At 51.3% G+C, this 14,372-nt stretch overlaps 1 protein-coding gene across 1 annotated transcript; it reads left to right on the top strand.

The window, feature by feature from the left end:
• The first annotated feature begins 104 nt into the window (after window positions 1-104).
• Window positions 105-11,177, top strand: SLC5A5 (solute carrier family 5 member 5). Its single transcript, XM_090289943.1, has 15 exons — window positions 105-821; window positions 1,540-1,605; window positions 1,909-1,960; window positions 2,154-2,221; window positions 3,094-3,248; window positions 3,711-3,851; window positions 3,932-4,061; window positions 4,969-5,057; window positions 5,804-5,916; window positions 5,990-6,060; window positions 6,486-6,572; window positions 6,651-6,850; window positions 8,843-8,988; window positions 9,636-9,751; window positions 10,831-11,177. Exons 1-15 carry the CDS (start codon window positions 465-467, stop codon window positions 10,996-10,998), a joined length of 1,959 nt encoding a protein of 652 aa, XP_090146069.1. The 5' UTR covers window positions 105-464; the 3' UTR covers window positions 10,999-11,177.
• Window positions 11,178-14,372: the final 3,195 nt, after the last annotated feature.

Below are 14,372 nucleotides of genomic sequence, written 5' to 3' on the forward strand. Positions count from 1 at the left end.
ACCAGCCACTCAAGTGACCGACCAAGTTCAGGGATGAAAGGGTGTGAGCTGTCTGGGGGCGGAGTTTTGCTGACTTGGGCGGGAGCCCAATAAATTCGCAGCCCGCCTCAGTGGGTCGCCCCTCAAAGCCCCACCGAAACCTCCAGTCCTCAGCGCTGAGAGCAGCTCCCAGGGAGAAGGACGGAGCCTGGGTGGCGGACACACAGCTTCACGGAGCAGGTTGTCAGAGAGGGAAGTGAGGTGGACGGACAAACAGTGGAGGCAACCGCGTAGACCGAGAGGAGAGACGGGGGCAGACGGCTGTACCGAGGACCGCCAGGAACCGAAGAGAACAGGCGTGCGCCTCCCTGAGGAGGCTGAGCATCCTGCCACATTCACGAAGTCCTTGCCTCCGCTGCTGCCAACCTCCCTGGCCCAGGCTCGCGGGGTGGAAGGGTCGCGCTCGGCCCCTGCATCTGCACTTCATGGCCGCCGTCGGGGCTGGGGCGCGGGCCACGTTTGGAGCTTGGGACTATGGGGTCTTCGCGCTCATGCTCCTCGTGTCTACGGGCATCGGGCTGTGGGTGGGGCTGGCGCAGGGCGGGCAGCGCAGCGCTGAAGACTTCTTTACTGGGGGTAGGCGCCTGGCGGCCCTGCCCGTTGGCCTCTCGCTGGCCGCCAGCTTCATGTCAGCCGTGCAGGTGCTGGGTGTACCCGCTGAGGCCTACCGCTACGGCCTCAAGTTCCTCTGGATGTGCCTGGGCCAGTTGCTCAACTCCCTGCTGACCGCTGCTTTCTACCTGCCTGTCTTCTACCGCCTGGGCCTCACCAGCACCTACCAGGTACCAGGCTAGGGACGCAGGCTTGCGGTGGAGGCAGCCCTGGGGCTTTGAACTGCTGCGTAGGGGGACAGGGACAGGCTCCTTAGTGCTTTTGTGGCCCCCTCCCTCCCCAAGGCATCTAGGTGAGCAGTGTTTTGGGAAAAAGTCCCAGGCCTTGGGCTAGGAGCAGGAAGAAGGAAGAGGAGCAGGTGTCCTGGTTCTCTTCTGTGAAAGCCCACAGGGGGTGGGACCTGGCTGGGCCAGGTTTACACTCACGAGTGTGCAGGCACACACCTGCCCCTGGAAGGCAGGCTTGAGATTCCAATCTCAACTTCACCCTCTTTCTCCTGCTTTCCGAAAGGGGCAGGCCTCTGCTAAGGTTTCCCAAGGGTCCAACCCAGCTAATTACAGGACTGTCCTTCAGGGCGCGGAAAAAGTGATTAAAATAGCAGCTATAAACAGTTGGTTACAGACTAATCAGACACGAGCGAGAGGGGATGAGTACACACTTGACGGCTCAGTCCTCTTGGGCACAGTCCCGGAGCACAGGCACAGGGGTGGTGCGTGTGCACAGATGTGCGGGGACAGGTCAGAGTGTGTGCACTTGGCCGAGACTCCCACAAGCGAGTGCAAGAGAGCGGCGTTGGGAAGGCAAGAGGGAAGGTGAAGGAACCCAGAGGCCTTGAGTCCCTGGATAGGATCTGTCCAGGTGACCACGAGCCTTGGCTCCACCTTGCAGTACCTGGAGCTGCGTTTCAGCCGTGCTGTGCGTCTCTGTGGGACCCTGCAGTACCTGGTGGCCACAGTGAGTAGCCTGGGCCCTGCCTACTCCCACAGGATCCTGCCTTCACCTGCCCCGCCCACAGCCCTCCCCCATCCCTCAAGACCCCGCCTCCACCCTGCAAGGCCCTGCCCACTGCAGCCAGGTCTGCAGGTTTAACCTACCAGCCCCCACATTCACCTGACCTGACCCCACCCCACCCCCACCCCCACACACATGGCCTCGCCCACCCGCCTGCTCTCCTACCTCATATACCCTCCTCCATCTCTGGAGTCCCTCCTTGTCCAGTCACCACCACCACTACCCTACCTTCCCCTCCCACCTCAGGCACTATACACTGGCATTGTGATCTACGCCCCAGCGCTCATCCTGAACCAAGGTTTGACTCTGGGAGATCAGGGGAGGGTGTCTATCCAGGAGGGGGCACAGGCTTACAGGCTGTACCATAGGAGGGGGCAGGGGCTGTCCCAGGAGACACTTGGGAGGGAAGACACTTGGAGAGAGGAGAGCCCAAGACACTGGAGGCCAAGTTTGCACCCCACTCAGTGGCTAATGTGGGGGATCTTGCATAGTGACCGGGCTGGACATCTGGGCGTCGCTCCTGTCCACTGGAGCCATCTGCACCTTCTATACCACTGTGGTGAGTGACCCCCACCCCCACCCCACGTGGGGGCTCCATGCCTGCTGGGTGGGGGAGACCCTGAGCTGGCTGTTCACTGTCTACCTTTCCTTCCTCCCAAGGAAGCCCAGTTCCAGACGGGCCTGTTTTCTCATTTTTACAGTGAAAGAATATTTGAAAGCCTTATTGATTAGAGTCCACAAATAAGGTAGCTTTAGGCCTGGCTGGATCCAGGGGTTACAACAGTGTCCTCTGGGTACCTCTGCCATATCTAGGGGTTCCATCAGTTCCATGTGTCCACCCCTTTGGGCAGAAAGTGAGTTCCTATTTCAGGATGGGCTAGCTAATGTCCAGGAGGGCTCTGTTTGACTGGTTCTGGTCTTGTATGTAGGATGAGAAAGTTTGAGGGGTTGGGATATTCTTATTGACTATTTCTGGAGCTGAGAGTGAGGTTGGTCTCACCTGAACAGCCTGTGAGGGGAAAAGGGGATTCTCCAAAAGAAAATCCAGGGGCTGCTATGGAAGGCAAAACCATGAAGGCTGGAAAGGTAAAAACAACAACTAATAGTAATGGTAGTAATAATAATAGTAGTAGCAGCCATCACTCACTGAACACTTATATGTGCCATGTGCCATTCCAAATACTTTCTCATATTAACTAATTTAATTCTCACAATATCACCATAAGGAGGGTACTGCTATTGACCCCATTTTATAGGTAAGGAAACTGAGGCAGAGAGGAGCATTGATTCCAGCTACTGCTGGAGGCAAGGCCAGACTGGTCCCAGCCAGGTTTCCCATCTGACCCCTCTTTACTCCACTCTGTCTCATCCTGCAAGCCCCAGTCAGGTCCCTGTCTGACCCCCTCTCTTCCTCTTCTTCCCATCCTGCAGGGTGGCATGAAGGCTGTGATCTGGACTGACATGTTCCAGGTTGTGGTGATGCTGGCTGGTTTCTGGGTTGTCCTGGCCCGTGGGACCATGCTTGTGGGCGGGCCCAGGCAGGTGCTCAAGCTTGCCCAAAACCATTCTCGGATTAACCTGATGGAGTGAGTGAAAATGTAGAGGGGATACTGCAAGATGATGGAGCTGGTGTCTCTCTGCCCTGTGAGAAGCCAGCCAATGCCTCCCACTCAAAGAAGCCCTCCTTGATCCCCTCCCAAGACTCCCCACAGATAGTACCCTGGTCTCCCTCTCTGTACTCCCCTAACCTCACCCCCATACCTCCATCTGGCCCAGACTTCTGCCTTACCCCATCCCCTAGCCCAGACTGGGAACTGAAGGCTCTCTGTGGTCTCAGCTGGGCACAGAAAGAATGATTTTGGAACATATTGCAGATGACTCAGTTAACAAATAAATGAACTGTCAATCTGGCAAACTCCTACTGCCATTTCAAAACCCATCCCAAATGTCCCCTTAAGGCTCTTAAGGGGAATAGCCATCTGGGGGCCTTGGGGATGTGAAGTCAATGTGGAATCCCCACATGGCTGACTTGCCCTGCTGTCAACCAGCTTTGACCCAGACCCACGGAGTCGCTACACATTCTGGACTTTTGTGGTGGGCGGCACATTGATGTGGCTCTCAATGTATGGTGTGAACCAAGCACAGGTGCAGCGCTATGTGGCCTGTCGCACAGAGAAGCAGGCCAAGCTGTGAGTGTTGTGGGGGGCAGGGTGGGATCCTCTAGGCTGTGCTGGCCCCCACCCCAGCCTGAGGCCACACCTCCCTACAGGGCCCTGCTCATCAACCAGCTGGGCCTGTTCCTGATTGTGTCCAGCGCTGCTGCCTGTGGCATCATCATGTTCACACTCTATATGGACTGTGACCCCCTCCTCTCAGGACGTATTTCTGCACCAGACCAGGTGAGTCTGGTCCAGGCTCCTATGCCACTCCTTCCCCCATCCCCACTTGGAAGCTATATGAATGGGTCTCTGGAGGTGGAGGTGGAAAAGCTTTCCTAGCAGAGAGAGCAACCTATGCAAATGTCCAGAGGCATGAGAGAGCTTGGTTCAGGGGAAGATCTGGGAGGAGTGAGGAAGATGAAGCTGGGAGGCAATGGGGAGCCATGGTGGATGTAAACAGGAGAGGGGCATAGACAGACCTAGAGTCATAGAACTCCCTGAGGAGTATCAAGGAGGAGATGAGATCATGGTCCAGCACAAAGTGATGGTGTTAATATTAATAATAATGACCAGCTCCCATGTCCTGAGCACCAACTCTATGCCTCATGCTGTTCCCTTCACAAGCAGTTAGTTTCCCATCAAATCCTTCAATGCATGATGAGGCCAAGGCTGTCATGGTGCCCACTTCACAGATGAGCAAACTGAGGCTGGTGAGGGTAGGAGGCAACTGCCAAAGGACTGCAGGCAAGCCAAGGGTAGTGCCAGGGCCAGGACCCATGCCCAGTCACACCCCAGCTGGAGCCCTAGCCATGGGGCTCAGAGTGGGCAGAGGCTGCAAGGCTGTTGCATCTGCTGTCCTCCCCTGGGGTCAGAATCCTGGCTGTCTGGCTGCAACCTCAGGCAAGGCTGCACCACAGACTCACTGTCCTCATCAGTAAATTGGGGATGACACAGGACCCTACCTCACTGGGATCTCAGGGCTCTGTGCATAGTGGGGCTCAGTAACAATTAGGTGTACACATTGAGGGCCCACTGTGTTCCCAAGTCTGCACTGGGCACTGGGGACATGCAGGGTGAGGACAAACATAAGCCCCACCCTCTGGGTCCTCCTCTACTGGAGACTCACCCATCCCCCACCTCTCCACAGTACATGCCCCTGTTGGTGCTGGACATCTTCGAGGACCTGCCTGGAGTCCCTGGGCTTTTTCTGGCCTGTGCCTACAGCGGCACCCTCAGGTGAGTGGCCCTGCTTGCTCACCCAGCCATGTCCCAGCCCCTCAGGGCCTTGTTGTCCCACCAGCCACCCCCTTCAGGATAGAATGCATGCTCTGGACCATCTGCCATTTACAGCTCCTGCTTGGTTCCCAGCAGGCAGCTCAGGTGGGTTCTGGCAGAGAGCACCCCCTGGGCACAAGGACCCCTACTGTGGGTCATCACCTTCCTAGCACCTGGCAGCCACATCTAGCTCCCCTCCTTTTCTTCCTTCTCTCAGTCCTTCTTCCACAAACAAATGTTTATTGAGCACCTACTGTGTTTTAAATGGGTTGTTCTAAATCCTGGGGCATAGCCATGACCAAGTGGATCCTCACTCCCACCCACATGGGCCTCACATTCTGGTGGTTTCAAATCTTCCATGACTTCTGGCCACTGGCCTGCTCCTGCTGCGACCAGGGTCCCATGTGGCAGTTGTCTGCACCCCATTATTGCTCTGTAACAAGAACGTGTCATTCATATCCCTGGTTGTGGGTATCCCTGCTCCCATAAGGGGGGGTCTTAAGTCTGTGGAGTCAGGGTAGGGGGTGGACATCTCTACTCTTGGAGGAGTCTATCACTCACACCTCTGCCCTTGGGCTAGGTGGGATCCTGGCAGGTCAGATGGTGTGGGCAGCTGGAGGCCTCCCCAGTAGGTGGCTCCAGAGGTGGTGCGGTCAGTCTCTGGATGTGGCCTGACCACACCAACCCCCCCCCCTTGTGCCCCCCAGCACTGCATCCACCAGCATCAACGCCATGGCTGCGGTCACTGTGGAGGACATCATCAAACCGCGGCTGCCCAGTCTGGCACCCCGGAAACTCATCATCATCTCCAAGGGGCTCTGTGAGTTGAGGCGGTCCGGGTGGGGGGCCAGGACAGCCTCTCCTCACTGACTGCACCATCCCCATCGCTACAGCGCTCGTATATGGCTTGGCCTGTCTCACTGTTGCGGCTCTGTCCTCACTGGTTGGGGAGGGAGTCCTCCAGGTGAGCCCCCTCCCCCACTGCGCTCCCTCTTCCCGAGAGGTGGGGCATCTTCCACCTTGCACTGTGGTTGGAGAGGGCCATACACTCTGGGTTCGGTCTGCCACCGGGGGCTGGACACTTCCTACAGCCACTGCCGCAAGTGCAAGGAGGTGGGGGGCGTGGCCTAGGGGCAGGAAGAGACTCCTGGATGTGGGGTTGCATCCGCTAGGAGAGAGAATGGGCATCTTTGCTCCCTCAGGGACAGAGACAGAAACAGGGCATCCCCTCCCCTTTAGGGAACTGAGGCAAAGGAGTCTCAGGCCCACTGTGGGATTCCTCAGGTCTTGCTTTCCCAGTGGGTAAACTGAGGCCCAGAGAAGCGGGGTGGGTCTGCCCTCAGTCACACCTCCACCGTGCCCTCAGTCATACCGCCCCCCACCCCCCAGGGCTCCTTCACTGTCATGGGCGTCCTCAGCGGCCCCCTCCTCGGAGCCTTCACTTTGGGCATGTTCCTCCCCGCCTGCAACACGCCAGTGAGTGGGGACAGGCGGCCCGAGGGGCTGGGGGGCTGGCTGGACTCCCTGGTCAGCTGACTCTGGCTTCACCCTCAGGGCGTCCTCTCAGGGCTATTGGTTGGCTTGACGCTGTCACTGTGGGTGGCTGTGGGCGCCACTCTGTACCCACCCAAGGCGAAGTCCATGGGGGTCCTGCCGTCCTCAGCCGCTGGTTGTGCGTGGCCCCCAGCCAACGCCTCTGCCTCTGGCCTCCTGGGCACGCTCCTCTCCACCGATGCCTCCCGTGGAGCCCCCAGGTGAGCTTGGCGTGAGAGAACATAGTCAGGAAGGGACCCTTAAACTGAGTCCCAAATGAGGAGAGGAATGGGACTTGGGACTAGGTGGGGGAAGGGTATTCCCAGCAGGTTCACATTAGCACACTGACTGCTGAGGTTGGGGTGGATTTCACTGGAGAAGAAAGACTAGGAGATGAGGTCCAGCCAGAGGAATTTGGCCTGATCTTTTCTTTACTGGGATAAAATTTACAGACCATAAAGTTAGTCATTTAAAAGTGGGTTTATATTAGCACGGTTATACAACCGTCACCATTATGTAACTCAAGAAATTTTTCATTACTTCAAAAAGAATCCCTGTCTCCATGAGTAATCGCACCCTATTCCCCTCCCCCACTCTTTGACAACCACTAATCCAATTACTGTCACTATGGACTTGCCTGTTCTAAACATTTGATAGAAATGGAATCAGACAGTGTGTGGCTTCTCTCACTCAGCATGATGTTTTTGAGGTTCATCCACGTTGTAGCGCGTGTTTCATTCCTGTTTGTGGCTGAGTGATAGAGTGATATTTCCTTGTGTAGACTGACCACATTTCGTTTGTCCATTCATTAGTTGATGGATATTTGGGTTGTTTCTACTTTTTGGTGATTGTGAATAGTGCTGCTATGTACAAGCTTTGGTGTGGACATATGTTTTTATTTCTCTTGGTCTATATCTAAGAGTGGAATGGCTGGGTCACATGATCACTCTATGTTTAACTTTTTGAAGAACCACCAGACTGTCTTCCACAGCAGCTGCACCATTTTACATTCCCACAAGCAATGTATGGGTGTGCTGATTTCTCCATGTCCTCGACAACGCTTGTAATTTTCCTTAAAAAAAAAAAAATTCTAGCCACCCTGTGGATGTGAGGTGGTATCTCATTGTGGTTTTTTATTTTTTTAATGTTTTTATTTATTTACTTTGAGAAAGAGGGGAAGAGAGGGAGAAAGAAAGGGAAAGAATCATCACTGTGTGAGAGATACATCAATCAGTTGACTCTCACATGCCCCCAACTGGGGACCTGGCCTGAAACCCAGGCATGGGCCCTGACTGGGAATCAAACCAATGACCTTTTGGCTCACAGGCCAGTGCTCCAACCCATTGGGCCACAGCAGCTAGGGCTGTGATTTGGTTTTGATTTGCATTTCTCTAGTGACAAATGATGTTGAACATCTTTTCATGTGCTTGTTGTTCATATGTATATCTTCTTTGAAGAAATGTGTATTTAAATCCTTTGCCCATTTTAAAATTGGATCTTTTTCTTGTTGAGTTGTAATTTACATATTCTTTATATCTTTAGAATATTCTGGATACTAGATTCTTATCAGATGTATGATTTGCAAATATTTTCTCCCATTTTGTGGGTTGTCTTTGTGTGTGTGTGTGTGTGTGTTAATGTTAGGTTTTTTTAAATTGAATTTATTGGGGAGACATTGGTTAATAAAACTATATAGGTTTCTAGTGTACAGCTCAATAACTCATCATATTCATACTGCATCATGCACTAACCACCCAAACTAAAGTCTCCTTCTGTCCCCATTCCGTGGGTTGTTTTTTCGTTCTCTTGATAGTGTCCTTTGAAGCACAACAATTTTTAATTTTGTTGAAGTCCAATTTATCTATGTTTCCTTTGGTTGCTTATGCTTTTGGTGCTACATCCAAGTAATGACTGCCAAATCCAAAGTCATAAAGATTCACACCTATGTTTTCTTCTAAGAATTTAATTTGGTTTTATGCTGAGGACAGTAGGAGCCATGGAGGGTAATGAGCAGAGAAAGGAGGTGATCTGAGTTACATTTTAGTAACACTCCCTCTGGTTGTGTGTGAAGAATGCCTGGGGGTGGGGGCAGGATAGTAGGAAAGAAGGAGTATTGCCTACTGCACACATCTGGGTGACCAATAATGGAGGACTGGAATGTGCTGTGGCAGTGAGGAAGATAAAGAAAGGAATGGATTGAGAATGGCTTTTAGACTCATGCTCACTTCTCCTACCCCCAGAATGGACCCTGATCGACCCATCTTGGCTGACAGCTTCTACGCTATTTCCTATCTTTATTACGGTGCCCTGGGCACACTGAGCACCATGCTGTGTGGAGCCCTCGTCAGCTACCTGACAGGTAAGCAGGGCTTGTGGCCTCCTCAGAGGTCACTCTATCCTTCCCTCTGTCCCCAGGACCCACTGGACAGGAAGAAGAAGGATGCTCCCATTGGCCAAGCGGCCACTGTGTACTGGACACATCTGTACCCTTTATGCTGTGTCACCTTCAGGACAACATTGCACCTTGCAGGGCTTGTCCTATTTCGCAAAGGCAGAAACTGATACAACCTCTCCTCCTTCACACAAGGATTAAGTTGTGTTAGGGAATGTGGGGTGGGGCTGTGAGGTACTGTCCCTGGTGCTGAAATACCTTCTCACCAGGCCTTGGCCACAATGCATACCTCAGGGAATTCTGAACCTCATCAAGAAGTGGAAAGACATCAAGAGAAAGCAATTGTAATAATAGTTCCCGCTTTCTGAGTCTGCACTTTACATTTACCAGGCCCTTACTGAGTCTGTCTCTGTGCCATGAACCGAACCACACACGGGACCTTCCTGGCCATCCACTGATGTATAGATGAGAAAACTGAAGCCCAGAGATGGGCAGAGGCTTGGTAGGGCCCCCCAGTGGGTCACTACTAGATCTGGCATTGGGACCCATCAGAGCTCTCCCTTCCCAGTTCCCACAACTCCTTACTAAATGACCCCAATTCTTTCTGACACCAGGCCCAACCAAGCACAGTGCCCTGCGTCCTGGTCTGCTGTGGTGGGACCTCACATGGCAGACAGCATCAGTAGATCCCAAGGAAGAAGTGGCCACCCTGGATGACAGCTTGGGGAAGGTCAGTCTCAGAGCTGGGCTCCCAGAGTGGGGGGCGGGGCAGTGAAGTAGCTGTGAAGTAGCTTGGGGTGCTCTGGGCATGGCCATAACTCAGGTCTTTCTAAACCTCTTGTTACCTCCAGTGGAAAGACTCAGTTGGGAGCTGATGTATCTTCAACACTTTCTATTGTCCCCTGTAGCAAAGACTAAGCAGATGTTCATAATTTTCATTTTCATTGTATCTGTTTTTACACTGACTTCCATTCTATGGCAGGTGAAACTGGTTTGCCTTTAGGGTATTGATGAAGTCTCTCCTGAAAATAAAATCAATCCTAAAGTGAGTCAATGAAGAGATAATCTTATGTAAGAAATCTGATGAGGTAGACTGACTTTGTTCAAAGCCTTGTGATTGCTATGTGAATGCCTTGAGTTTGGGAAACACTGTTTCTAGGGGCTCTTGTTCAGGCCTGCCCCTGGTTTGGATTCCCTGGTTCATTTCCTCATTTATTGAGCACTTGCTGTGTACCTAGCCCTGCTCTGAGATGAGGTCCAAGCCCACTTTCTAGCAGCAGCAGATAAAAGCTAAACTGAATAATGAGTAGGATCTTGGCAGGGGGTGAGTGTTAGGAAGACAGTAAAACAGGATACTAGGATGGGGTGGCCTCCTGGAAGAGGAGACATTGATAGAGCCCAGAATGAAAAGAGAAGCCAGGGGAGGAAAGGGCTGTCTTTGTGGAGGGCACAGCAGGTGTAAGGTCCTGAGACTGGAACAGGTTTGACAAGGTGGGTATTGGGGAAGGAAGGAATTTAGCTGAAATGTTTTTAAGCTCCCTCCAGCTGCTGTGGGGAAATATTTATTTTCTTGAAGGAGAGCAGGCAGAGTCAGAGAAGGGAGACTGGACCATAGGTGACATGGGCATGGGGAAGAGAAGCAGATGGAGATTTTGGAGGCAGAGGGGACTGCCTGATGCACTGGACAAGAGGGTCTTGTGCAACCCTGCCCAGGTTCCATCCTCCCAGGCCCTCAGTGGCCCCTTCTGGGAGATGAGCTGACACAGAAATGGGGTCTCTGAAGAGATCTTTCTTCTTTTCTCCCCTCAGGGGGCTGAGGAACTTCCCAGAGCCAAGAGGTCTCCTGACTTCCGGCCCATCAATGAAGACCATCTGCTCTTCCTGGGGCAGAAGGAGGTGAATGGAGCCAGCTCTGGCTTCTGGACCCCTGGCAATGGACATGAGGGTGGTCGTGACCTGAGAGAGACAGATCTCTGAACCAGCCAGGGACTGATGGCTGGGAATGAAACCTCAGAGTGTGCCAATCCCAGGCCAGAGGACAATGGCCTCAGGCTCTGATGCATGCCCCACTCTATGGGAAGAGGCGAAGCCCAGCCTCAGGAAGGTCATTTTATCCAGCCCCCTCTTCCAGCCAGTTGCTAGTCTTAGAATGCTGCACCCCTCCCCAACACAAGGTTAGATTTTTCCATACCTGCAATAAAAAGATGTTGGCATCCCCTCTGGACAACATGGGAAACCTCCAAGTCTAACATGAGGGTCTGAGAAAGACTCCAGCTCTTTCTGGAAGGTGTCTGAACCTTAGCAAGGAATTTGGAGGTTCTCAGGCCTAGCTCTCTGTACCTCATTTCACAGGCAGGGAACCTGAGAACATGAGAGGGGCAGGGGTTTGGCCAAGGTCACAGAACAAACTGGAGATGCATTGAGAGTTGGACACCAGCTTTTCCTCCTTTCCTTCTCCCTGTTTTCCTACCTTTGCAGGGCAGATGTCACATGGTCTCTGACCTTGGGAGAAGGATGGGAGGAGGAAGGAGAAGTAACATTTTGGCTTTCCTCTTGTACCTAGACACTTTCCCCATCTCGTCTACTAAGGACTATGAACCCACTTTACAGAGGGAAAAAAATGAGGCTCAGCAAGGTTGCCTGAGGTCACCCAGTGAGTCCTGTCAGGCAGCGATAGGCCTGGGTGCTGCTGGATGCTGGGGCTGGATTGTGGACACATCACTGGTGTTCAGGGTCTGATTGGCCAGGCGAGTGCGCATCCCTGACCCTTTACTGGAGACTTAAGCCACACACATCAAATAAATGGACTCTGAGGCTTGATGTCCTGTGCTCTCTGAAAAATTATTCTGGCCTCAGAGCTCTCAGTCAGATCTGAGTGAGAATCTCCTTGTCTCTTGCCCAAGCCTACAAATGAATAAACCTGAGTATTTACATCATCAGAGTGAGGTGACCACTCCCACATCAGGGCACATTGTACTGCCTCCAAGACATGCATCTTCTCTCCCCTCCTGCCTTTCTCCTGAAGCACTGTCATTTGTACCTGGAAAGCCTCCACAATGTCCCCGCACCAGCCCCTGGGCCTCTGTGACTATGAAAGGTGATTGCCTTTGCCTCTTCCCACACCCCTACTATGGCTCCCATGGCTCCCTGCTGACTTGCCAGTCAGGGCTCCTGTACTGGGTTCAGTAGAGTCCCCCCAAAATTTATATCCACTTGGAACCTCAGAATGTGAGTTTATTTAGAAATAAGGTCTTGGCAGGTGTGCTTAGCTAAATTAAGATGTCATACTGGATTAGGTTGGGCCCTGAATACAATGACTGTGTCCTTGTAAGAAGAGTAGGAGAGACACAGAGACATAGACACAGAGAGAGGAGGTCATGTGGACATGGAGACAGAGATTAGGATGAGGTTGTCACAGCCCTGGAACACCTGGGTCACCAGAAACTAAGAGGCAAGGAAGGATCCTCCCCTGGAGCCTTCAGAGTGACCATGGCCCTGCCACTTCCTTGATTTTGAATTTCTGGCCTCCAGAACTGTGAGATAATACATTTTTATAGGTTTTAAGCTATGGCAGTGACAGGAAACTAGTAGAGTGGCTCCCCCTATTCACAGTTTTACTTTCCAAGGTTTCAGCTACCCACAGTCAACTGAGGTCTGAAAACATCACATGGAAAACTTCAGAAATAAACAATTTGTAAGTTCTAACTTGCACACGGTACTGAGTAGCATTATGAAATCTCTGCTCTCTTGCTTGTTCCAAACCTGGCCATCCATTAAGTTCTTTTTCATGCCTAATTGCTTTGGCTGGAACTTCCAATACTATGTTGATGAAAATTTTTAAAGCAGACATTCTTTTTTTTTTTTTTTTTAATCCTCACCCGAGGCTATGCGCTATGCTTATTGATTTTAAAGTGAGAGGAAGAGAGAGAGAGAAACATCAATCAGTTGCCTCTGTTATGCACTCCAACAGGGGATTGAACCCACAGCCTAGGTATGTGCCCTGACCACGGATCTAACCCACAATCTTTTTTGGTGTGTGGAATGGTGCTCCAACCAACTGAGCAACCCAACCAGGGGGGTAAAAAAAAAAAAAAAAAGAGAAATCACCAACCCCCACCCCCAACACACACACAAAGACATTCTTGATTTTAGACTAAAATCAGTTCTTGATTTCAGACTTCAGCTCCAGTTGTGACAACCAAAAATGTGTCCAGAAATAGCCCAATGTCCTATGGGAGCAAAACTGTCCCTGGGTGAGAACCACTGGTCTATGCCTATACAAGTACCACCCTGTCTTGACTCCCATAGCTTTATAGTAAGACCTCTCAGCATTATCCAAGACCAGAGACTCTGAGCCTTTGAATGATGCTGTCTGACCCCCAGCCCAAGGAAATTGGCTGGTGTGTACATAGTTCAGAAAAGCCAAGGGCTGGAGGGGGAAAAAAGGAAAGAAAAGGAAGAAAAGAAAGAAAAAAAAAATCTATGTGTCCATTTCAAGAGCCTTAAATATAGGACATGGTGCTGTCAGGGGACAGACAACTAGGCTGGCAATTTTTAAAAAAATCATTGGATCAGGGGCTACAGAGGACTTTAAGGGACTGGGAGTAAAAGCCAGTTGCCATATGATACCTGTGGCCAGGTTAATGCCAGAGTTTCTCAGCCTTATTGGCATTATTGACATTTTGGGCTGAATAATCCTCTCTTGTAGAGGCTGTCCTGAGGGTTGTAGGGTATTGGGCAGCATCCCTGGCCTCCACTCATTAGATGCCAGTAGCGTTCTCCTCTTCCCCACAATTATGATAAGCAGAAATGTCTCCAGTATCAATGACCAGTATGTGTGTGTGTGGGGGGGGGGTGGCGGCAGAGTCATCCCCAGTTGAATACCAGTATATTATGCCCCCAAAGAGTACATGATATATATATATAGTTTCCTTTTTCATTGTATTATTTAATTTTTTAAGAGATTCATTTTTATAATCAGGAGAATATTGTGAAATGGTTGATATTTATTGATCACATACTATGTGCCAATGGCTTACTCATATTAGAAGTATTGATGTTTATTGAATGATGACTCAGTGGCAAGCACTTTTTGGAATTATTTCGGTCTATTTTTAATTAATATACATTTTTAGAGCAGTTTTAAGGTTACAGAAAGATTGAGCAGAAAGTTCAAAGAGCTCCCATAGACTCCTCTCTTCCCCCCACCCAATTTCCTGTTATTAACATCTTTCATTAGTGTGATACATTTGTTACAATTGATGAGTGAATATTGATACATTATTCATAACTGAAGTCTACAGTTCACATTAGGATTCACTCTGTGTTGTATACTCTGTGGGTCTGACAAA

Source organism: Furipterus horrens, unplaced genomic scaffold (assembly GCF_987537825.1).
Source record: "Furipterus horrens unplaced genomic scaffold, mFurHor1.1.pri manual_scaffold_10, whole genome shotgun sequence".
NCBI classification, from domain to species: domain Eukaryota; kingdom Metazoa; phylum Chordata; class Mammalia; order Chiroptera; family Furipteridae; genus Furipterus; species Furipterus horrens.